Here is a 23,742-nt window from a genome sequence, read left to right as displayed (position 1 = left end):
CAATATAGTCTCTTGTTTTCTCCATAGCATTACCGCTCTCTGACAATTTTTTCTTGCTTTAACTTTTGTTTGCAGTCATTCCCTATGAAGGCAGGGAGCTCATCTGTCTTACTCACCATGATATCCCCAGTGACTATGATAGTTCTGGCACATAGTAGGTTCTCAGGAAATACTGGCTGAAAGAATGGTTGTTTCTATCACTGGGTATAGACCAATGGGTTTGAGGAACAGCTGGATCTTTCAAGCGCTACTTGAAAGTCCATTTGAGGTGTCTAATTTCCGAATCAGGGTATTGCATTACAGACTCTTTACACAGATAACCCAGCATTCACTTTGCTTCAGGTAACAGTGGCTGCAGAACAGAAGTTGAGAACCACATGTAGCTTATGTATGGCCCATAAGCTAAGAATGGTTTCTACAGATGAACATTTGTAATCGGTTTGATGTTAGGAAAAACTAACTTTGTTTTTTGTTTTGTTTATAACTTTTGTTTCAGGTTCTGGGGTACATGTGCAGGTTTGTTATACAGGTAAACTTGTGTCATGGGGGCTTGTTGTACAGATTATTTTGACAACCAGGCACTAAGCCTGGTACTGAATAGTTATTTTTTCTGCTCCTCTCCCTCCCCTCATCCTCCACCCTCAAGTAGGTCCCAGTCAGTGTCTATTGTTCTCTTCTTTGTGTCTATGAGTTTTCATCATTAGCTCCCATTTACAAGTGAGAATATACGGTATTTGGTTTTCTGTTCCTGTATTAGTTTACTAACAGTAATGGCCTCCAGCTCCCTTCATGTTCCTGCAAAAGACATGATCTCATTCTTTTTTATGGCTGCCCAACAGTCCATGGTGTATATGTACCACATTTACTTTATCCAGTCTATCACTGATGGGCATTTAGGTTGATTCCATGTCTTTGCTATTGTGAATAGGGCTGCAATGAACATTCATGTGCATGTGTCTTTATGGTAGAATGATTTATATTCCTCTGGGTACAAACCCAATAATGGTTTTGCTGCGTTGAATGGTAGTTCTGCTTTTAGCTCTTTGAGGAATCGCCACACTGCTTTTCACAATGGTTGAACTCATTTACACTCCCACCAACCGTGTATAAATGTTCCTTTTTCTCCATAACCTTGCCAGCATGTTACTTTTTGACTTTTTAATAATAGCCTTCTTACTGGTGTGAGATGGTATCTCATTGTGGTTTTGATTTACATTTCTCTACTGATCCGTAATATTGAGATTTTTTTTTCATATGCTTGCTGGCTGCATGTAAATCTTCTTTAGAGAAATGTCTGTTCATGACCTTTGCCCACTTTTTAATGGGGCTGTTTTTTTCTTATAAATGTAAGTTCCTCATAGATGCTGGATATTAGACCTATGTCAGATGCACAGTTTGCAGGCATTTTCTCCCATCCTCTACAGGTTGTTTGCTAACTCTGTTGATAGTTTCTTTTGCTATGCAGAAGCTCTTAAGTTTAAGTAGATCCCATTTGTCAATTTTTGCTTTCGTTGCGTTTGCTTTTGGCGTTTTTGTCATGAAGTCTTTGCTCGTTCCTGTGTCCAGGATAGTATTGCCTAGGCTGTCTTCCAGAGTTTTATAGTTATAGGATTGACATTTAAGGCTTTAATCCATCTTTAGTTGATTTTTGTGTATGGTACAAGGAAGGGGCCTAGTTTCAGTCTTCTGTATATGGCTAGCCAGTTATGCCACAACATTTATTGAATAGAGAATCCTTTCCCCATTGCTTGGGAAACACTAACTTGGGGTATATACATTCCGGGTATATACCCCAATGGATTTGCTATCAATAAATTTCATTCTTCTCATTAACAGATCTGTATTACTAAAATTTGTGCACAATTATTATTTTTTTATTTCATCAATAAAAGTTGTAGAAATTTATCTTTTTATATAACTACCTATTTATTAATAATATTCTTGATTTTGCTTCTTGGCTCACAAAGTTTAAAGTATTTACTGTGTGGCTTTTTTCAGAAAATTTTTGTCAACCCCTGCTACAGAAGTGGCCTCAGGGCCCCTTAGCTGTGACTGTTGCAGGAGGGTGGGTGAGAAAAAACTTCAGTGGACCCAGTCATGTCCAGGAGACTCTCGTGCTAGAGTTTTTTTCATTTGCAGCATGAGAACAGTCCTTGACTTCCATAGGGCACTGAGAATGTTTTGGGACTTTCTGACCATTTATGGGAATGGCACCGCAAAGTCTCGAAGGTCATGAGTCCATTGTCATGCAGTGAACATTGAAGTGGTAAATCTTGGATTTGCCTCCTACTCCCTGTTACCCACCTTTATAACATAACCGTTGCATTGTTGGGCAGATTACAGTATGAAAGTCAGGTGACCTCATCTCTTCCAGCTTCTGGGGTCACCCTTTCCCCTAATACTTAAAATGGCTTGAGCCATGTACTAAAAGTTCAGTACCTTTTCTTCCCTCCAATATTCTGATAATAATGGGGCTTACCTTTCCTGGTCATCTTTCTTTGAATTTCTGCTGCTACCTCAGTGTTTCACCTCTGGCCACTGCTGTCTCCTCTTCGCTCTGCACTGCCCGCTTCTCTAATCTTCCAGAGTGACACCAACACAGGCCTTACTGAAGGTCTCAGGGAAAAGGAGGAAAATATCAACATGGTTCAAAACAGAAATCAACTAAAACTGATTAAAGTTTTCTTGGCCATTGGGGTTTCTTACAGGCTGTATTTTCTTCTTAGGCCCCTGCTCCATTGTTCCTGCATTCTCTTATCTACACATCAATCCCTTTTCCATTTTCAGGCCTTCAACACCCCTACTCCCTACCTGACTCTAGCAAATAAATGTCATTTTCTTCCTCAGGCAATTTAGCTTCCTCTGTTTTCCCCTTTCCTTCCAGGCCTGTCCTAGGCATGAATTATGCCACTCTGGCAGAAGGCAGAATTGGCTGCAGTGAGTGTTTGTTTTCAATAATCCTGTTTCTCCTTTCCTCTCTACTACTAGACAGTTCATAAAATGTGCTCAGCACAGTGCCTTGTCCATAGGAAGCACTCATTATATGTTCATTGTTCTTATTATTAAGAGGATTGTGCCAACTTAGGCCCAGTGCTGGTCCCCTCATCCTAGCTATGGCTACTGCTGTGTTATGGTACAGGGGAAATATATTATTAGTGGTACTTTGAGAGCAGCAATATATTGCTTCATGCAGAACCCCTTTTTCCCTTTCTTCCTGTCTTCATTTTCTCCTTTGGCTTTTGGGGTTCCTGATGAACTATATTTATTTCTATCTGCCATGGAAATGGGTACACGGAGGGTGATGACATAAACTTTAGGGTTCAAAAGTGCTCAGAAATGACCCAGCAATTGCATTCCAGGTATATACCTAAGATAACTGAAAACATGTTTACACGAAACTTGTCCATGATTATTCATAGGGTCATTATCCATAGTAGCCAAAAGTTGGAAACCATCCAAATGTCTATCAGCTGACGAATGGGTACACAAGATGTGGTATACCCATACAGGGGAAACTTACTCAACTATAAAAAGGGATGAAGCACTGATACATGCTACAACATGGATGGACCTTGAAACCTAATGCTAAGTAAAAGCAATCACAAAAGGCCACATATTGCATTACTCATTTTTTAATGAAATGTCCAGAATAGGCAAATCTAGAGAGACAGAAAGTAGATTAGTGGTTGCCAGAGGCTGGGGGTAGAGGGGAATGGGAAGCAACTGCTACTAGGAACGGAGTTTCTTTTTGGGGTGATGAAAGTATTCTGGAATTAGATAATGGTGTCAGTTGCACAAGCTGTATATATACTAAAAGCCACAGTGAAATGGTAAATTTAAAATAGTAAATTTTGTGGCATGTGAATCATATCTCCGTTTTTCAAAAATGCGCAGAAGCCCATGGAATGCATGACAGGTGTGAAAGTACATGATATTCTCTGTTCAGATAAAGAGAAATGAACTGTGAGCGTACCCTGGGACCTCAGCCTGATGGTACTCACTTGTGGGCACAGGCGTCTTCAGCAGAAATGTGGAGCCCACATGCTGGCCTCTCTAGGTAGCACTTGGCTTGGCCTCTCAGGAATCTTCTTCTGGCTGCTGGTGAACTTCATGGTGCTCCCTCTCCCAACAGCTCCCCAGGCATGGCAGACGCATTGCAGAATCAGATACACACAGCCCTGCATTAGAAACATAGGAGCTTGCTGTTTGCCAGAGCAGAGAGAGCCTCAAGCTGCCATCACTGTGAGCTTGCTGACCTCCTAGTGCATTAGCTTTTTGCACAAAGCACTGACACTGACCACCAGGGGGTTGTCAAAAGATGTGGCCAGGAAGCTGTCAGCCCATTGCACCTCTTATACAAGGGAGCGCTTGTTCTGCTAAGGATTTCAGCTACCTTGGCCCTTCTTTCTCACCTTCATTCTCACTCAGATGACTGTTGTCACCTCATTCTAATGACTTGTGTGCCAGAAGCATCCTATGCATTTTGGAGGGCTTTTGCGTTAAAAAGGGAACAGCAGCTACAGTATCTTGCTTTTAAATAGCTCTTCCCAGCCTACAAAGGCTTGCTCTGTTGTTATCCCAAGTGATTCTCATCATAGCCTTGTGAGTGAGATGGACGTTATGTCCATTCTACCAAGAAGAAATCTGGTTAAATTACTGGATTGAGATAAATTGCGATTATAATCCAGGTCAGATGAGGTCAGATTCCATGTTCTTTCTGCTTTATACTGAGACTGCCTCTATGCTGAAATCTGGATCTCAGAAAAATATGTTAATTACTATACATTTTAGGTTTGATATTAAGGCTTCTTAGACATTTTCCAAATGAACGAATATATCTTAAAGCTTAATTTCAGCAATTTTGTCAGGTTAGAATTTCAAGTATATCTTACATTTCTTAAAAAAAATTTGAACTGGTTATATAATTAGGATAGGGCATGTCCTTTTGAATAGTGAATATTCATTTTGCTCAGAAATAGCAGAAAATGGCTTATTTAACTAATGTGCACTTAGAGGAACCTCAGTCAGGAGCAGATAGCTACATCAGTTTTGAAATTGAAATGCTTGAATTTATTTGGATATCCTGGTTACAGAGAGTTGTTTTGGAAAATCCAAATGCCTGGGCCTTATTCCTGGACAGGGAATGTTCTTATTTGTAAAACCAAACTACCAGCACAGATTGGAGCCTGTTTAACACATACAACATTGTATCCTTTCTTGTTATGGTCATGTGTTGAGACAAGACACAGGAGAAAAGAGTGCCATCTATATGTATAATTTGTTATTTTAAAAACATAGGTAAGCCATGATGCTGACAATTAAAATAAATATGTGTATATTTGTTCAAGCCATTAACTTAATAGGAAAAACAGACATAAAGTGCCCTTCATTTTTTTGAAAAAAAAAAAGTTTTAATAATAAAACCATACAGGAATGTGAGAAGTAGGGTAAGGGAAATTGGAAATTTACTTTTCTGTGTCTTTTATCTGAGGAATTCTTAGGTTATAGTTATTTTGAAATCCAAACTTTTCAGTGTAAAAATAGAAGTGAAGAAAGAGGAACAGATTGGAGTCTGGAAAAAAAAATAGAGAACGTACAGCAGGAAGGCTGTGTACGGGGGAATGCTGTGTTCAGCCTCATCTCAGATTTCCTCCGTACTGTGGAGATAACCAGGACGGTGAAGACTTGAACGGAGTTCAGAACAGTGGTTCTCCATGCTTTTGAGTTACAAAATTTTGATGAAAACAATTTGATGGAAGCTGTGGACAAGTGCTCCAGAATACTGAACATTTGCACACATGCACATTCATTTGCAGTTGATTTCAGCATATTCATGATCCTCATGAAGGTCGCTCATGAAGAGTGGGTCAGAATCGGCCATAGGAGTTTTCAGATTACAGATACCTAGGTCTCCCCTAGCCCAGGGCTCCTGTGATGGACCACTCTGGCAGGGAGGCATGAGTGCCAGGTTAAGACATGGCCAGGGATGGTTGTGATGGTTGATTTCTAAACTTGGGGTAGAGAGTTCAGTAACTGGTGTTCATCTTTAACTGAGAGCTGCCCCAGTGTGATGGGCTTCTCTCTCCCGGAATCACTTCACTGCTGGCTGGGCTGAACCCTCAGGAGGTGGACCTACTGTCCTGGACAACAGCCCCTAGAGTCAGGACCCCTCCTCTCCACCCCCATGCCCCTGCCCCTCAGCAACCCAGGCCTGGCCTAGCTCCATCCTCCTTGTGCCAGATGTGTGAGCGCCCTGGACTCCTTAAGTTAGACCTTGAAGAAGAGCTGTGTTTTCTTTTCAGGATAGTAGCCAGTGGTTCCTCCCTCCTATTGATTTTTGTGTTGTTTCATTTGTAAATAAGTGCTTGTTCTATGCTGTTAAAATGATGAATGCTAAAACAGTCTTTAAAGGTGGGAAAATTCATAGCTTCTTGAGAAAATAAATATAAAGGAAGTTATGGGTCATCTCTTCAACCTTGTCCACATCCTGGTTTATGTTCGTATTCCTCCAGCTAGGCACCAACATTACTCTGACATCTTCTAAGTTAATTAATAACATGGCACTGTCTCTAGCTATACACTTGTGTCATCTCTACAATTGTTTAATTGACAAGTTGAGTAGAAGCCCCATATCCAAAGTCACCAATCTGTAGTAATTGGTCAGTTATATACAATAAAATATGATTGAAACAGTGAATCACAAAAACATATACATAGACCATCTATTTTAACTGAAAACATATACGTGTACATTTGTTTGCCAATCTTTTGTTGTGTGTATTGCCCCTGGCTGGAGTTCTGATCTTTCTTGCCCAAAGCCATCTATACTATATCACCCACCCTTCCCAGTTTTGGTTTCTTTAAAGTGGAGCAAGAATCTGACACTTGTAAAATAGTCTAAGTGCAGAACACCTCCAGATTTTAGTGATTTTGTTATTCTTTTTTGCAGTTACCTCACCCATACCTAATGCACAGTATTTAGAAATGGCACATAGCTTTTATTGACTTGTTTTTTCATAGGAAAAAGAACTCATTTTCTTTCTATGCACACATTTCATTGGTTTACCTAATTTTCAATTAAATTATGTCATTTCAATAACTTGTACAACTGATAGAAACTGGTTTGGGAGCAAGCCAAATGACTCCTAGGGGGAGAATGAACCAAGCTGTTAGCTGCAGGAGTACACAGATAGGGAAAATTCTGAATTGGTTTTGTAGAGACAGATTAAGAGTGCTTGTACTGCAATATATGTTGAAGAAAAGAAAAGTTGTGGCACCATGTTTTAAGGTACACTGAAGCTACTTTATTTTACTTGTAAAATAAATTCCTATAAGGAGGAATGCACTTACTTAACTTTAAGAGAATCTGCACAACATCACTATCCAGGATGAATGATTAGAAGTAGACCAGAACAGTTATGACCAGGAGGTTATCTCTGGGAGGTCATCTCTGTGGGATCAACCTCCCATGACAAACACTGTTTTCATCTTCACCTTTACCAACTACTTTTTCTGCATTTAACCAATAAAATTTGCAGTAACAAATATCGATAGTTGCAAGGTTACATACAAACAGTCTTTGGAATTATGAAAGCTAACTTTCAATATTATAGACTAATTAGCTCAGTGCTGTTAAATGATTTGGACAAAACCTAACCTTAATGATTTCAAGTAGAGAACTTATACAGATTTAGCTTAAAGTTTATGATAACTGCTATGTAAATACTTAACTTTTTAATCTATTAAAACAAATGCTAATTTTTAATGAAGTGTTTTAAATTCTCAAAAATGCTTCCTTGTAGTTTTTCTCAGGGTTCCTGCTAAACTACTTGCCATCTCTGGTTTTAATTTTAATTTGAACAAAGCTGAATCAAAGACACGTAGGGGATTTTGTTACTGTTGTTTTGCTTTGGCTTTGTTTTTTGAGACAGAATCTTGCTCTGTTGCCCAGGCTGGAGGGCAGTGGCATGATCTCAGCTCACTGCAACCTCCACCTCCCAGACTCAAGTGATTCTCCGGCCTCAGCTTCCTGAGTAGCTGGTATTACAGGCATGCACCATCACGCCCAGCTAATTTTTGTATTTTTAGTAGAGATAGGGTTTTGCCCATGTTGGCCAGGTTGGTCTCAAACTCCCGACCTCAGGTGATCCACCCACCTCAGCCTCCCAAAGTGCTGGGATTACAGGTGTGAGCCACCACACCCAGCCAACATGTAGGGTTTATAATAATTTATTTCCACCGAAAGAAAGAGTATGTATATTTAGCTAGATTAAGGTATTACTATAAAGTCCAGTTAGTGAATTTCCCTTCTTTCTTCCAAAGTCATTAAAACAAATTGTCCTCAGCCCTGAGGATTATATCATGTTCTTTCCTCCCTGGCATTTAAATCAGTGTAAAAATGTCCCTTGGAATCATTTCTGTGGGGGACTGTAAAAGCAGTAAAACACATGGCATCTTCACAGGGCTTGTAGTCTGGTTAGAGAAACAAGATTGACACACTTGAAACAGATTTTACCAAATGTTTGATTAAGTATAAAATGGGAAGTAAAAGTAATAATTGCTGAAGCACCTGCTTTGCATGGTCTATTTTGCACATAGTAGAGGCTTGAAGGATTAAGAAATTTGAGGGAATATGTGGAACTAAAACTAGAGTCTGAAGAATAAGTGGAATCTGAACTGACTAGTGAATAAGCGGGAGAATTCTGGGCAGGAGGAAAAGTATGTTAGGGTCATGATGCAACAAGATTTGTTTTGTAACTGGAATTTCCTTATGGTCTATCTGGGCACTTCCTAACTTCCCTGAATCTGATCTTGACACTGACTTGTCCTTGGTTATACTTTTCTTTCCCTATCCAAGAATCTGCATAAGACCAATGGTCTGTTCTAGCCTACCATTCAATCTCTGATGGTGTGGCACTGGGAAAGTGCTGTAGGGGTACATTCATAATGATAACCACCTCTTTTTTATTATTCTGTGCACTCTTTTTTTCTAACTTTTATTTTAGGTTCTAGGGTACATGTGAAGGTTTGTTACATAGGTAAACTCATATAATGAGGGTTTGTTGTACAGATTATTTCATCACCCAAGTATTGAGCCTAGTACCCAATAGTTATTTTTCCATTCTTCTCCCTTCTCCAACCCTCGACCCTCAAGTAGACCCCAGTATCTGCTCTTCCCTCCTTTGTGCCTATGAGTTCTCATCATTTAGCTCCCACTTCTAAGTGAGAACATGCAGTATTTGGTTTTCTGTTCCTGCATTAGTTTGATAAGGATAATGGCCTCCAGCTCCATCTATGTTCCTGCAAAAGATATGATCTTGTTCTGTTTTATGGCTGCATAGTATTTCATGGTGTATATGTACCACATTTTCTTTATCCAGCCTGTCACTCATGGGTATTTAGGTTGATTCCATGTCTTTGCTATTGTGAATAGTGATGTGGTGAACATTCACGTGCATGTGTCTTTATGGTAGAATGATTTATATTCCTCTGGGTACATACCCAATAATGCGATTGCTGGGTTGAATATTAGTTCTACTTTTAGCTCTTTGAGGCATCACCACACTGCCTTCCCTAACGGTTGAACTAATTTTCACTCCCACCGACAGTGTATAAGTGTTCCCTTTTCTCTGCAACCTCGCCAGCAAATGATAACCATCTTTTTTTTTTTTTTTTTTTTTTTGAGGCGGAGTCTTGCTGTGTCGCCCAGGCTGGAGTGCAGTGGCGCGATCTCAGCTCACTGCAAGCCCCGCCTCCTGGGTTCACCCATTCTCCTGCCTCAGCCTCCCAAGTAGCTGGGGCTACAGGTGCCCACCACCATGCCTGCCTAATTTTTTGTATTTTTAGTAGAGACGGGTTTTCACCGTGTTAGCCAGGATGGTCTCTATCTCCTGACCTCGTGATCCGCCCACCTCGGCCTCCCAAAGTGCTGGGATTACAGGCGTGAGCCACCGCGCCCAGCTGATAACCATCTTTTATCGAGTGCCTTTTAGTAGGTGCTTGCATGAATCAGGATAGGCTAGGTTATGATGCAGTAACAAACATTCATGTGGGTGTTTGATTTCAAATTTCAGTGGATTAAAATGAAGAACTTTTATTTCTTGCTATGCTACATGGCCAGTGTGGGTTGGTAGGGATGACAAGCAAGGCCTCAGCTTGTTGCTGTCATTCAGGGACTTGGGCTGGCCCCTGTCTCTACTTACATATACCACTGCCACTCATCAGAAAGGCCCAAATCCTTTCCCATGACGCATTCTAATCCTCCTTTCTAACTTACTAAGGATTTATCCTCCATGACATTTTCAGAACCACTAGTGAACTTTTTAGTGTGTTCTGTATCTTCTGGAGAAAGAATTTCATGGATTTCTTACCTGTTGCACTGAGTTTATCAGTGCAAGACAGCCATTTTGGTTTTTACCTGGGAATCCTTTCTGAAGTACTACTGGGCATGCCATGTCTATATTATCAACTAGCTTTGGGGAAGATAAAACTCAGACCTGGGTTGGAGGCAGCATGGGGTAGTGGAGCAAGTATGGGACCAGCAGCCTAGAGGCCTGGGCCAGAATCCATCACTGTCACCTCCTACCTGGGTGACTTTGCCATGTCATTTCACCTCTCTGAACTTCGTTTTCTTCAATTATAATATGAAGCAGCTAGTCTTGATTATTATTAAGGTCTCTTTTAATGCAAAGACCCCCTACCAGTACAATAGGTGCAGTGTAGGCCCAGCTACTTGGGAGGCTGAGGCAGGAGGATTACTTGAGTCCAGGAGTTCAAGTCTAGCCTGGGCAATATAGTGAAACCCTAGTCTTAAACATTTTTTTCATAAAAAAAAAACAATGATTCCCTACAAGTACAAAGCAAGTAAAATTTAAAGCTTGAAATTGTTTGTGTCTTTTGTATTCTGTAACTGCTTTTTTCATTTTAAGTTTTTACTTATGGATGGAAGGTTGTTTTTCTTTAATGAAAGGAATATTAGTCATTTCTCATACAATTAAGAAATATATTCGAGATTTCATCCGCTTAGATCTGCTATGTTGTACAGTTTGTCACTTGTACTCTCGTTATTTCCAATCTGAAATGGGGAGAGGGGCCTGGGCCGAGGTCAGTTGCCACTTTGGCAGCTTCGCTTCTAACCTTGGAGATTCTTGCTCCCATTCACCAAAGAATCCTGAGTCCAGAGAGTTCCACAGCAGCAAACCCAATCAGAATGGATTGACTTCCAAAAAGGTCTGCTTCCTTCAGCAATTCTTCATGTCCCTGAAAAAGGCCACTTTGTAATAAAGACTGTGGATTTTTCCTTCCATTTAGGGTTGAGGTTGAAATACTTTTGGTTCCAGAGGACTCCAGTCGACTCTGCCTGCCTTGTTCTGCCCTGGTGGCAGCTTCCCAGAGATTCAAAAGAAGCTTTTATGTGGCTTCTCCTAACTTGTCAGCCACTATAACTTATAGTGCATTCAGACAGAAAAATGTTCTATAAATATAGAATCATGCAAGGAATGTCCTGGAACCAGAGCGTTATCTGTAATTGTCAGGTAGGATTTACTGAGACTACCAAATACTGTATCACTGTCAAATGGCAAGAGAGTAGGATAGGTCAGTATGAAACATGAACAATATGAAAATGACAAAAGAGTTAATGGATGAATGAATGCTGAGAACTGAGAAATACATATATGTATACATGCACGGTTATGTGCAACCAATGACATATTCAGTGGGATGTGATAGCCTCATGAGGAAACCGCTGCTACTCTTTAACCATGTGATAAATGGTGTGTGGCTTTGCTCTCCCCCATCCCCCAACCCCTGGGCCTGTCTACTCATGGCAGAGCACTTTATGTCCTGCTTGCTTTTGTCCTGTCTCAGAGGAGAGGATTCAAGCACCATCCAGTGTCTACAACTGGTTTCCAAGAAAGGCTTTGCTTCCCATCAATGTCCTGTGCCACGTGTGGCCTCTGTCCCCTTGTCAGCCTTTGGGGTGGCTGTGGGATGCTGCTGCTCTGTGTTTTGGCTGCTCTCTGTGGCCTCTGGGATGCATTATTTCTGCCACGATCCCTGTTCTCCTGCACTTGCTGACTAGGTGAGGCATTTTAATTCTTTTCTGTGATAAAAATGACTTCTGGTTTAAAGCCTGGAAAGGAAACACATTCCCTGGTTTGAATGAAGTTGAGACTGATGTGGGCTGAGAGCCACCAAAGAGACCTCGGGGAGCCCTGTGGACCCCCTGGGTTGCAGGTTCTCTTGTGGGGAAGATGGAGATTGCTGTGCAGATGTTGCGGGAAGACCCCCCTTTCCTCTGTTTTCTCTCAGGCCCCCCTTTTCCTGTTCTCGTCTCCATTCCTCTCCCCACTTTTTTTCTGTCTGGCTTATTTACTTATAGAGAACAGTACTCTAAAATGAAAATAGAATATATAACTTCTAAATTACTCTTATTAAAAATGATGAAATACAGAAAATCTGAGAATGACAACATGTAGAGAGTGGATGGGAAAAATAAAAAGAAAAGCCTCAAAATAAAAGTATAAATAAAGTAATGTAAATGCACTTAAGTGTGTCAGTTATCAAGAAATATAACTATTGAAGGGAAAAGTTTATAAAATTAAATCAACTAAGTGCTGTATACAAAAGAAGTATTCAAAGTAACATAGGTTAAAAATCAAGGCCGGGCGTGGTGGCTTACGCCTGTAATCCCAGAACTTTGGGAGGCCGAGTTGGGCAGATCATTTGAGGTCAGGAGCTTGAGACCAGCCTGGCCAACATGGTGAAACTCCATCTCTACTAAAAATACAGAAATTAGCACCCACCTGTAATCCCAGCTACTCGGGAAGCTGAGGCAGGAGAATCACTTGAATCTGGGAGGCAGAGGTTGTAGTGAGCGAGATCATGTCACTGCACTCTAGCCTGAGCAAGACTCCCCTCAAAAAATACATAAATAAATAATAATATAATAAAATAAAAATCAAGTGAAAAATATGCCAATAAAATACAAATCTCAAATAAAAACACGGTTTACAAATATCGACAGACAAAATTTCAAGGCAAGAAGCATTAACTGGAGCAAACTGGTGGCTTTTATGTCCTCCCCACCCTCTGCCAACCCCCATTTCCCTTTGGTTTTAATAGCAACTCAGGATCCCAAGCATCTTTGAAATGGGTTTATAGGGGTGCAGCAGACCTTCCTCCTGAATACACTGATGTCTCAGGGCTGGTAAATGTTTGGGGGAAGGGTAACTGACTGAAGTAAGTCGATGAACATAGCAGATTGGTGTTGATTCAGATGATGTTAAACTTTTAGGATTCTGAGTTTCAGAAAGTCCAGGTAACCTTACGTATTTTGAATAGGGTGTGTATACATGTGGAGGCAGGGTGTATGAGAGAGACAGACAGAGACAAGAAGAGGCAGAGAGAGAGAGAGATAATCCTTACAAATATGGTTAGTGTTTTTCTAAATTCCCTTTGCTTTCCTAGGCACACTTGCTTTTTTTTTTTTTCGATAAATGTTGTCCTTCTGTTGCCCAGGATAGAGTGCAGTGGTGCAACCATGGCTCACTGTAACCTTGAATTCCTGGGCTCAAGCGATCCTCCTACCTCAGCCTCCCAAGCAGCTGGGACTACAGGAGTGTACCACCACACTTGGCTAATTTTGTAACTTTTCATAGAGATGAGGGTCTTGCTTTGTTGCCCAGGCTGGTCTTGAACTCCTAGCCTTAGGTGATCCTCCCACCTCAGCCTCCCAAAACTCTAGGATTACAGGCCTGAACCACCGTGCCCGGCCGAAACATTCTTATATAAACTTACTTTCATAAGAAAACTGAAACTCGTCCCTCCTTTCCAGGTTGATGTGCTACCTCAATGAAACCCATAATTTGACATCTGAAACTTTACTACGTATGCAGACACTGTATAGTTTCCACCTCATGAAAACAAGTGAAAATCTCGGCTTTCACTGGATCCACTCTAGGTATATGGCTTCTGTTTTTACTGCCCATGATAAAAATCTAAAATATATTACGTTTTATTCTCTTAGCCATCCCCTGGTGTGTTTCAGTCTTGCTCACATTTGAACCATTTTGACCTACACAGAAAATGTGGTGAATTTAAAGATGTCAATTTAAGAACAAACTCCAACTCAAATTTGTTTAGCCACTCTTTCCAACTTATCAAAATAACTTAGAGGATAAATCCAGAGTTGAGTGTTTATTCCTTCTTGTCTTATATTTTTTATTCCTTCCTAAAAGTTATCAGGGCCTGCTTGAATTATAATGCATTTTTTCTTGTCAGAGCTGATTTGATTTCTGGCTCCCCTGCCTCCCAGCCTACCCTCTGTGTCATGCTGCAGAGGCAGCAGATTGGCGCTCTGGATTTGAATTTCAGCATGCCTGCTGTCTGCTGCCAGAGACATTTAGCAGATGGGCTTGCAGAGAGAGAGCTGGGTCTTGACAGGGAGGGGGCCTCAGGGGAAGAAGCTCCTATGGGACGGGCTGGCTCTGCCCGTTCTCACCTTGTTGTTTTGACCCTGGCCCACTACTGGATCTGTCACAAGATTAGCAGAGGCTCAGTTTTTTATTGTTGTTGTCTTTAATATCCAGCACTTTGCTTATGACACATAAGGGTGTGGAATTCTTCGAGTTTTCCTCTGAGGGGTTTGCAAAGCTTCTTGAATCTTTAGGCTTTATTTTCCATCATATTGGGGGGGGGTCTTTCAGTCATTCTTTCTTCCTTTTTTTTTTGAGGCAGGGTCTCACTTTGTCAGACAGGCTGGAGTGCAGTGGCACAGCATGACTCACTGCAGCCTTGACCTCCCAGTCTCAAGCAATCCTCTCACCTCAGCCACCAGAGTAGCTGGGATTACAGCTGGGATTTACTACCATGCCTAGCTAATTTTTGTATTTTTGTAGAGACAGGGTCTCGCCATGTTGCCCAGGCTGGCCTTGAACTCCTGAGCTGAAGTGATCCGCCCGCCTCAGCCTCCCAAAGGGCTGGGACTGCAGGTGTGTGCCATCGTGCCTGGCCTCATTATTTCTTTAATTTTTTTTTTTCCTGCACTGCATTCTTTCTTCCCCTCCTCTGGAATATCAGTGACATGAATGCTAGACCGCTTGGTATTGCTGCACAGGTCCCCAAGGCTCTTTCCCCCCTGCCCACAATAATTTTTCTCTCTGTTTTTCACATTGGATACTTTCTATTGATCTGTCTTCAAGTTCACTGGCTCTTTCTTGTGTCAAATTCTTTCTGCTATTGAATTCATCCCCTGAGATTTTATTTCAGTTATTGTATTTTCTGTTCTGGAATTTCCATTTGGCTCCCTATGCTTCCTATTTCTTTGCTGAGACTTTCTATCTTGCCCTTGGTTTCAAGCATGTCCACCTTTACTTCATGGATTATTTTGTAAATGTTGCACTTAAGTCTTTGCCAAAAATTTCAACATCTGTATCAGGCCTACATTGGCATCTGCTGATTATCTTTTTCCCACATAAGTTGGGATTTTCCTGATTCTTCATATGCTTAGTAATTTGGGACTGTATCCTGAAAATTTGAATATTATAAGGCCGAGTTTTGTTTAAATACTGTGGATAATGTCGATATATTTGTTTTAACAGGCAGTTATCCTGGTTGGGTCCAGGCCTCAAGTTCCCACCAGCCTCCTGTGGGTTGTAATTTCCATGTCAGCTCTGTTTTCAAAGGCTTGGTAGGGGTTTCACCTCTGTCCCATGTGTATCCCACCTAGTGGCCAGTCTGGGGCTTGGGCAGAGGTCTGTCTGTTAGCTCCAGAGGTCCATCTATTAGCTCAGTTCTCAGTCTTTGCTGTGCCAGGCAGGATCAGATCCACACATGCACAGTTCTAGAGTGAGCCCAGGTGCTTTACAAACCCGTTAATGGGGCTGCCTTCCCCAGCTACTCCTTCTCCCCAGTTTCCCCAGTATTATCCAGTTCCCTACGGTTTTTGAATCTATGACCAGAAAGTTTGAGCTTTTACCCCTGCTTTGCCTACGCTCTGCTTCACACTTCCTGTGACTGTGCCTGAGTCCAAGGCCAAGCTGCGGGAAGAGAGAGACAGAAATAGTCAATGAGGATTCACCCCACTCTCTGGGGTCCACTGCCTCAGAGAGGAGAGGAAACTTCCATTTTCGCAGAGTTCTAGGTGCCTTCAGGCCCCCACTGTGGCTTCTACCATCTTAGTGGGATTACTTGCAAGAACGGAGAAAGGAAAAAAAAGGAGGAAAAGTGAGGATTTCCTCTACTATCCCTGAGCATCGGGAGACGCCCCGCCTCCTGGAGCCTGAACTGCGGGGCTGCTCCTGGTGCTTCCTGGCTGCGCCAGTGCCCACCACCGGTGCCAGGCAGCCTAGAGTAGGGGCGGGCAGGACACCAGAAGGAAAAGCAATGGTGACCTGGCTTCTAGTTTCGAGGTACTTTGAATTCTGGTCTTCTTCTCCAATCTGCCTGCTACTGTTTACTTTTCAGATTCCTCAAATAACCGCTCTGTGCATTCTGTCCAGGTTTTACTGCTGCATTCCGTGGGAGGCGCGGGGTGGGAGTGTGCTTACCCAGAACGGAAACTGAGATCCTTTGTTTTTAAATGAAATTTTTGCATGGGTTACCTGAATTTTAAACATCACTGCACAATGTATAACTGATTCTTGCTCTTTCTGAAGCAGGGCCGGGTCTGAGAAACAGGCCAATTACAGGAGAAGGCTGAGGGGAAGGCACGTGAAACTGCACCCCGCACTCCCCTCGCAGTCTTCAGAAGCGCTGGGCACACACTGAGGGCGTTACAGAAACGTAACGGCAGTGCTCACAGCCTCAGCCAGGGCTAGAGTCATGTTCTGTTCAGATACCATTTTGTGCCTCTCCTCCCCCAACTACTCCCACCCCCAACCCCTCTAAAAAGGAATAAACAGTTTCCTTCAGTCATTGTTTCCTGCCCACTAACAGATGCTCTTAATTAGCACAAAATTGCAGCAAAATTGCTAAATAAATCTATTTTACTTGTTTTGGATTTGTTTCTCCCAGAAAGCTTAGGCTTCTCCATCGTCAACACATCAACACACACTCACTTTATTGCTGAGTTGGAGTCGAGGACTCACAACCTAGTTCCTTGTTCATTTCCACGCACCCAACTGTGATGCACAGAATTGATGGTTAGCCATCTTTCCCAGCAGAAAACTGCTGGTTTTAAAACTCTTCAGGAGCTCACTGGGGTGGGAACATGCATTTGGGAGTATTGAGACTTTATAAAAAATATCCCAAACACTCTATCAGTTATCTATCGTGATAAAGAAACTGATCATTTACATTAGTCATCATATAATTTCATCCTCCAAAGGACTGTAGCCTTGAAACACAGAGGAATGGGGCATTAGAAGCATCCTTTTGGTTTACTTTATACAAAAAATGTAGAAACATGCTTGTCAAGCTGATGGTGGCACCATTTTTTGGTAATTTCTTCATGGGCTGCCTAAGGTCATTCATGGGTGTGAGGATATGGTCTGTGAAGGAGGAAGCTGTTATTCCAAATTTTACAACAAAGAAAGCTTTTGCATAACACAGAATCGATAGCTCTCTTTTCTAGGTCATGAGTGGGCCTGCTTTTTTTCCTGTAAAGTTTTTAAATGCTACATGGTCTTGAATTAATATATTTCTATTATGTACACGAGTGTAAGCTGGTAGGCAAAGGAGTATTTTAAAATATTCCCTTTTTTTGGCATTATCTTTTAGGAGTAAAATCTTGGAATTCAGCTTCATGGCTTGAGAGAATCACTTTCTTTTTTTCAAGAAACAAAACTTTATGCTGAGATCACAAATGACAAAAATATCCCAAAGCCTCATGGCTGTGCTTGTTGCAGTCTTTTTGAGTCAAATCCATTACCTCCATGCACTGAATGACTCAGTGATCACTTTTTACCCTTCGGGAAGTAGAATCTCAGATATCTGCAAAATAGCCACTAAATAACATGAACTAGTTGCGTATGGAATCTTCTGCTGTCCTTAATCTGAATTTTTGGAATTTTTCTCTAGTAATGAAAACATTTGCCTCTCATTAGAAGAAGCCTGCTCACTTTTCAATGCACATTTTCTGGACAAGGTGCCAGATAAGGCCTTTGCAAAACTGAAAGGAGGCTGCTTCCTTACCTTGGAAATCAGGACCACGCCTGCCCTGAGAAATGCTTGTCTGAGGTGGGGCAGGCCCCTTTGTATGAATGCCCTGGTGGTTTAGAAATAGAGGGGGTCCCCACTCCTGCAGGAGCTCAGGAACAAAGCTGCTTCTCTGTGGCAACTCATTGTAATACCTCATTTGACATTTCAGCTCAGGCCTCCTGGGGACAGACAAACAGACCAATCCAAAATGATGTTATTTCCAGCCACCTCTGCTTAAGCTGCTGCTTTACCTGTCTGAAGAGGAAGTACAGGTGGCAGGCAGGATTAGGAATCCACGTTCCCACCTCCTGGGAGCAATAGGGGTGGCGTTGTTATGGCCATTTGATATTTGAAACACGTGGATGATAGGCATTTAATGTACGCTGGCATTTAGGGAATTGTTTGGAGTAAAATCACAATGATTAAAAAGAGCTTTTAAAAAGGGAAAGATGATTTTTGTCCTTTTCTATTTAACCTGCCATTGACGTTTTAAGGTGCTCAGAGAATTCTCTTTGTGGGAATTTGGGAAGGACAAATGTTGATGTATACACTAGAGAATTAAGACAAATGATAATTGAAAGAGATGATAAAAGCTAGTGGTTTCCATGGGGAAATAATCACAAACTGCTGTCAGACTGATTCCAATAAGAACATTGCTTTATGTGAAATGTTTTTTAAACAGCTCAACCAAAGCATTAAGCCAGAGCACTTCTGAGGGCATCTATTTGCGGTGTTTCTATTATATCCCCATCTGAGACTCCTCAACTTAACATTATTCACTGTTCCAGCTGCTGTGCTTAGCTTCTTTGTGGTCAACACTCAGTTGGAAATGAAAAATATTAGGTTGCAAGAAGAATACTGTTTGCGGACCCTTAAGATCATTCTATAGTTTCACCATATTGATTTACCATATGGATTCTAAATTATTGATCTGTGAAGTTACTTTTGTATGTTAGCTCAGGTTAAATGCTGCTACTGTGTTTAAGATGTCTCTTTAATAATGCTGGAAAGACCTTTGATGTGCTTTTGGGCTTCTAGTAGTGGAGACTGCTTCCCATGCTCTGCCTTTGTATTTTCAGGCATTTATTTTGGAGTAATACTCAGGCGCTGTACCTTTTTGTGCCCCCAGTGTACCCTGTAGAGATCTCTGTCAGAGCCCCTATAACCTTTATGGCATTTATTGGTTTACACAGCTGTGGCCTATATTAAATTGTGACACAGAGCCTGGCATGTGGCACAAATGCCCACTGAATGAATGAATGACTCCTTGGTCAAGTCTCACCGCCTCTTTCCAAAGAATGCTGGAACAAGAAGCCTTCCATTTGCCCCTGCTGGCCCAACCTCCACCCTGCTCCACCCCGGGAGGCTGACCTGCAGGGACCAAGCACAGCCTCAGTCTTCCCACTTTCCCTTTGAGTTTGGCCAACAGGAGGCAGGAGATTGGTGGGTGGGGCAGACAGGGTGGAGTATGTAATAGGATTGGCTATATTCCTGTACTACAGACTTCTCCATATAGTTCCCTTTAGGCTTGTAAGGGCTCTCCGGTGTTACCAGACACAGGTATTGCATTATTTATTCTTTATTGGTTTCCTTAAGCCCTGCCCACACCTTTGTAAATAGTCTTTTTGTTAAATTCTCTCAAATTAGCCAGTTTGAATGAGCCCACTGGATCCTGCTGGGACCCTGACTGATTGCCCAAGTCACCCAGATAACAACATTGGTTATAATCTAGGTGTAACACCTTTCCTCACTCATCATAAGCATACGGCCAACACTGTTAACAAAAGACAGGTGAACAAGAGAAAAGCATAACAAATTTATTTAATCAAAGTTTTACATGACATGGAAGCCTTCAGAAATGAAGACCTAGAGATGCAGGGAAAATGATCTATTTTAATGCTTAGGTTCCATGAAGATGGACAGCTACGTGGAAGTGTGATTGGACAAAAGGGTCTGATCTAATGGTAATAGACTGAGCGGGGAACCCCAGCAAGGCCTGTCTGTTCAGCTTCCTCTTGGTCTCTCTGTGTAGTGTTTCTTCCTCCTGGGTATGGGGCAAGATCCCTCTGGAACAAAGGTATTTGGGGAGAAGGGAGAGAGTGACCTTTGTAGATTTTATGGCTTGCTTTGGGAAGAGGGTCTCCAGTTTCTCTCACCTGCCTTGCGGAAGAGGAATTCTGGTTTCTAGAACTCACTTTGGGGAAGAAAGAGGAGTGAGAGACAGGAGGGCCACAGAAGGTCAGAGAGAACTCGCCTTTGAGGCCCATCCAGTGTCTTTTTGAGACAGTCAAGTATAAAGGGGACCCCAGAGAAACTCTGACCAGCCTGTGCCCTGGGAGGAATGCACAACGGGCCAGAGCCCCTGGGAACTTTGCACCATTTGCAGTGGGGAGGAGCCTGGCCTCTCCTCTTCTGGGGTGGAAACTGGGATTCAATCTGTGAGGCAGGAAGCCAGCTAGCAGAACTTTTGCTTTGCTGAGAGTCCCTGTTTCCCTTTTTTCCTTTTTGCCCAGTAAATTCCATTTTTCTCACCCTTCAAAGTGTCTGTGAGCCCAATCTCTCATGGTCATCTGACAAAGACCCCATTTTACCTGAACTAAGGAGAAAGTCCTACAACACTTTAAAGTTCATACCATGCCAAAGCACAAGACTTTGGGGAATCATATTCTGAGCCCCAACAACATCATAGTCTGTCTCCCTTGCATTATTTCAGTAAACCCCCTCTTCTAGGCCAGCCTACCTCTGAATTAGAATCAGCTGGAGCAGGAGTCAGCAAACTACAGCTTGCAGGCCCAATCCAGCCTGCTGCCTGTTTGTGTAAATGGAGCTTTATTGGAAGACAGCCATAACCATTTGTTTACTTACTGTCTATGGCTGCTTTTGAGCTACAACAGGAGGCAAAGAGTTGCAACAGAAACTGTGTGGCCTGCAAAGTCTAAAACATTGGCTATTTGACCCATTATAGAAAAGATTTGCCAACTCCTGATTTTGAGGAAAACCATAACATGTGAACTTCATCATTTTCATCCAGGGACTCCTGGGCCAGATGCTCGGGGCCCTTGTGAGTGGTCCATGACAGTGAAGTGGGAGGTTTTAAACCCCGGGCCTAGCTGAGTGCTCCTGGGACATCATATTGCTGTGCTGGCTGCTGCAGCAACCTGGGAAGCACTCACTCTGTCAATGTGACCAAGCAGGACTGGAGGCATTTGTGTTTAAATGTGTTGATAATTTATGATTTCAGAATCGAATAATTTCCTAAAGAGAACAACTCTCCTGAATATTTTAGCATTTTACTATCGAAGTTATTTTGTACATATCTGTCTCCCCCACCTGACCATGAGTGCCTCTTGGGAGAGCCTGGGTTTTAGTCATATCTGTATTTACCAGTGCCTGGCACAGAGTGGCTAAGGCTCAATAAATATTGTTTGACCAAATGGTAATCAACATTGAATTCAGAGAAGGAATAAAGAAATGAGGGTGTGGGAGGCATTAACTGGAAAGATGTATGACTTAATGTTCTCCAGCTCTCTTACTAGAGTCTCTGCCTGCTCAGCCTGCACAGAACAAGAAGAGCTACAAGAAAAGGCTGTTCTTCCAGAAGGTGTCCCTCAGGGAAGACTGGCTACATGATTCGTGGGCCCAGTATAAAATGAAATGCAGGGCCTCTTGTTCAAAAATTATTAAGAATTTTGACTGACTCTAGGCACACTGCCTGTGAGTTAGCCCTGCTCTGCAAGGAGCAGTAATAAAAAAATAATAAAATTACTAAGAATTTCGAGACAGCATCAGCAGAGCATTAAACTGAGCATGGCCTCCTAAGACTGCACAGGTTGCATGCCCATACAGCTGGCCCTGCCCTATGGGTTCCTGAAAAAAGAGGCAGCCTGCGGGAAACCAGGGAGGCCTCCTTCAATCTAGAGGGACTGCGTGGGGCTCAGCCCCCACAAGGGCAGTACAGGCTGTGGGGATGTGAGACTGTGGGCTCTACAGGGATTCTGCAATGGTGTGTGTCTAATAATGCCGAAACTGAATAACCCTTGATCACTTCCAAAGCGCTGGTATTGATCTCAGACGCCCAAGTGAGAATGGATTCCTCTTCCCCAAACCCAGACGGTCTGGCTTCACATAGACTAACCTTGTTCCCCACTACTTGCCTGTTTTCTATGTAACCCCGAGTCACCTAGGCCACCCCATCTAGGGGCAACAAACCACATTTGTACTAAAGCATCTCACGGCTGGCCTGTCTAGATGTTTCTTTTTTGGGTGCTGAGAGTTCCCACCACAGTACCTGACTGGAGAACACTGTGTATATGTGAATGATCCCTTTATCTTGCCCCCAGAACCCTCCCCTGCCTACTTCCTCACCATATAAAAAGGGGTTTAGGGGCCCATTCTCACTACACTGCAGGAAACCTATGCTATGACGCCCAAAGCCTTTCCTGGCACTAGATATTGACCCTGCCAGCTGCTGGAGCTCTCCCTTCCCCCAGCCCTTCCCTACCCTGCACGAGCCCTCCCCACCCCTGGGAATTGCAGCAATGGTGCTAACAACTATAGGTGGGAGTTTTGAGCTCTAATAAGGATTTCCTGACTAGTGCCCCCTTTTTACTGGAGGGGCTCCCATTTTTGTTTCCTCCAGACCGTTGCATTCCCTCAACCCTTCGTCCACCCATCCTTGCTGCAAAAGGGGGCTGAGCGGGTCATCCTTAACCACTGTTCGTGGGAGCACCTGGTAACCTCTGCTAACAGGTGGTGGCTGCCTCACAGTGCTAGAAAGCCACCCTCCCCAGCCCTGGTGATGACAGTTCTGGGGTCCTCGCTCTGCCTGTGCAGGGTCCCAGCAGCCAAGGGCCATGGTCCCATCTCCCTGCACTGAGGAAGATAAACAAATGCCCAGAACAAAGACAAGCCCCCAGCATTATGGTGCTTTGTTTAGAGAGGCACATATTCTTGAAGCTCTAAGCTTTGGGAGACTGTCGTCGATAAGGGAGTTTCTTTTCCCGGAGGAGCACAGCCTCATATAAAATAAGCTGCAGTTAAGGGAGAGCCCAATGGGGTCAAGTGGAGTTTGCCTTTGATCATACATGCAGAGTCAGACAGTCCTGGGGCCTTTGCATTCTCCTGCAAATTCCCCAACCTGGGAGTTGTGCTGTCTCAGGCCTCATTTGTCTCCCTGCGACTGATGTGGCCTTAATGACAGCAGCTCGCAAAGAGCCTCCTGCTGCCTGTGTGCATATGTGTGTGTTTTGCTGACAGCCAAAGCAGCCTTGCTTCCTCTCTGATACTGTGTCCTTCTCCTCCCACCCAGTTCCTCCTTCCTTACACACAACCTATGTTTTCTGTCTCTTGCAGGGTCCCCGGTGGCATATAGATCTCCAGCCTTGGGCAGGCTCTGCTCAGTCCCTGGATGAAGAAGCCTGGAGGTTCCTGAGATATATCAGCACCACCCAGGTTGTGTTTCAGGCTCAAACGAGTTAGAGAAGAATGTGAAAGATCCTGATTGCCTCTTTTGAAAGAAGGAGGTGGGGGAGGTTCTCAGCGACTCCTGATGAGGACTTGATGGGGAAGTGTGTTCAGAGGCATTGTTGCTTAAACTCGTCC

General features: G+C 42.8%; 1 protein-coding gene across 6 annotated transcripts in view; it reads left to right on the top strand.

Annotated features, from left to right (window-relative positions):
* Positions 1 to 23,742, top strand: part of METTL24 (methyltransferase like 24) — a 172,736-nt gene that overhangs the window by 11,884 nt on the left and 137,110 nt on the right. For 5 of the 6 annotated variants that reach the window (XM_016956145.3, XM_054686891.1, XM_054686890.2 and 2 more), the window contains exon 2: positions 23,494 to 23,592. In XM_016956145.3, coding sequence (XP_016811634.1) covers positions 23,494 to 23,592 — 99 coding nt within the window. Of the gene's footprint in view, positions 1 to 23,493; positions 23,593 to 23,742 lie in introns of those variants that run through there. The other variant, XM_054686892.2, reaches the window with a different exon arrangement.

The sequence above is a fragment of the Pan troglodytes genome, chromosome 5 (assembly GCF_028858775.2).
Source record: "Pan troglodytes isolate AG18354 chromosome 5, NHGRI_mPanTro3-v2.0_pri, whole genome shotgun sequence".
In the NCBI taxonomy this organism is placed as follows: domain Eukaryota; kingdom Metazoa; phylum Chordata; class Mammalia; order Primates; family Hominidae; genus Pan; species Pan troglodytes.
The sequence above is the reverse complement of the archived record's forward strand: the minus strand, read 5'-3'. Positions and strand labels throughout refer to the sequence as shown.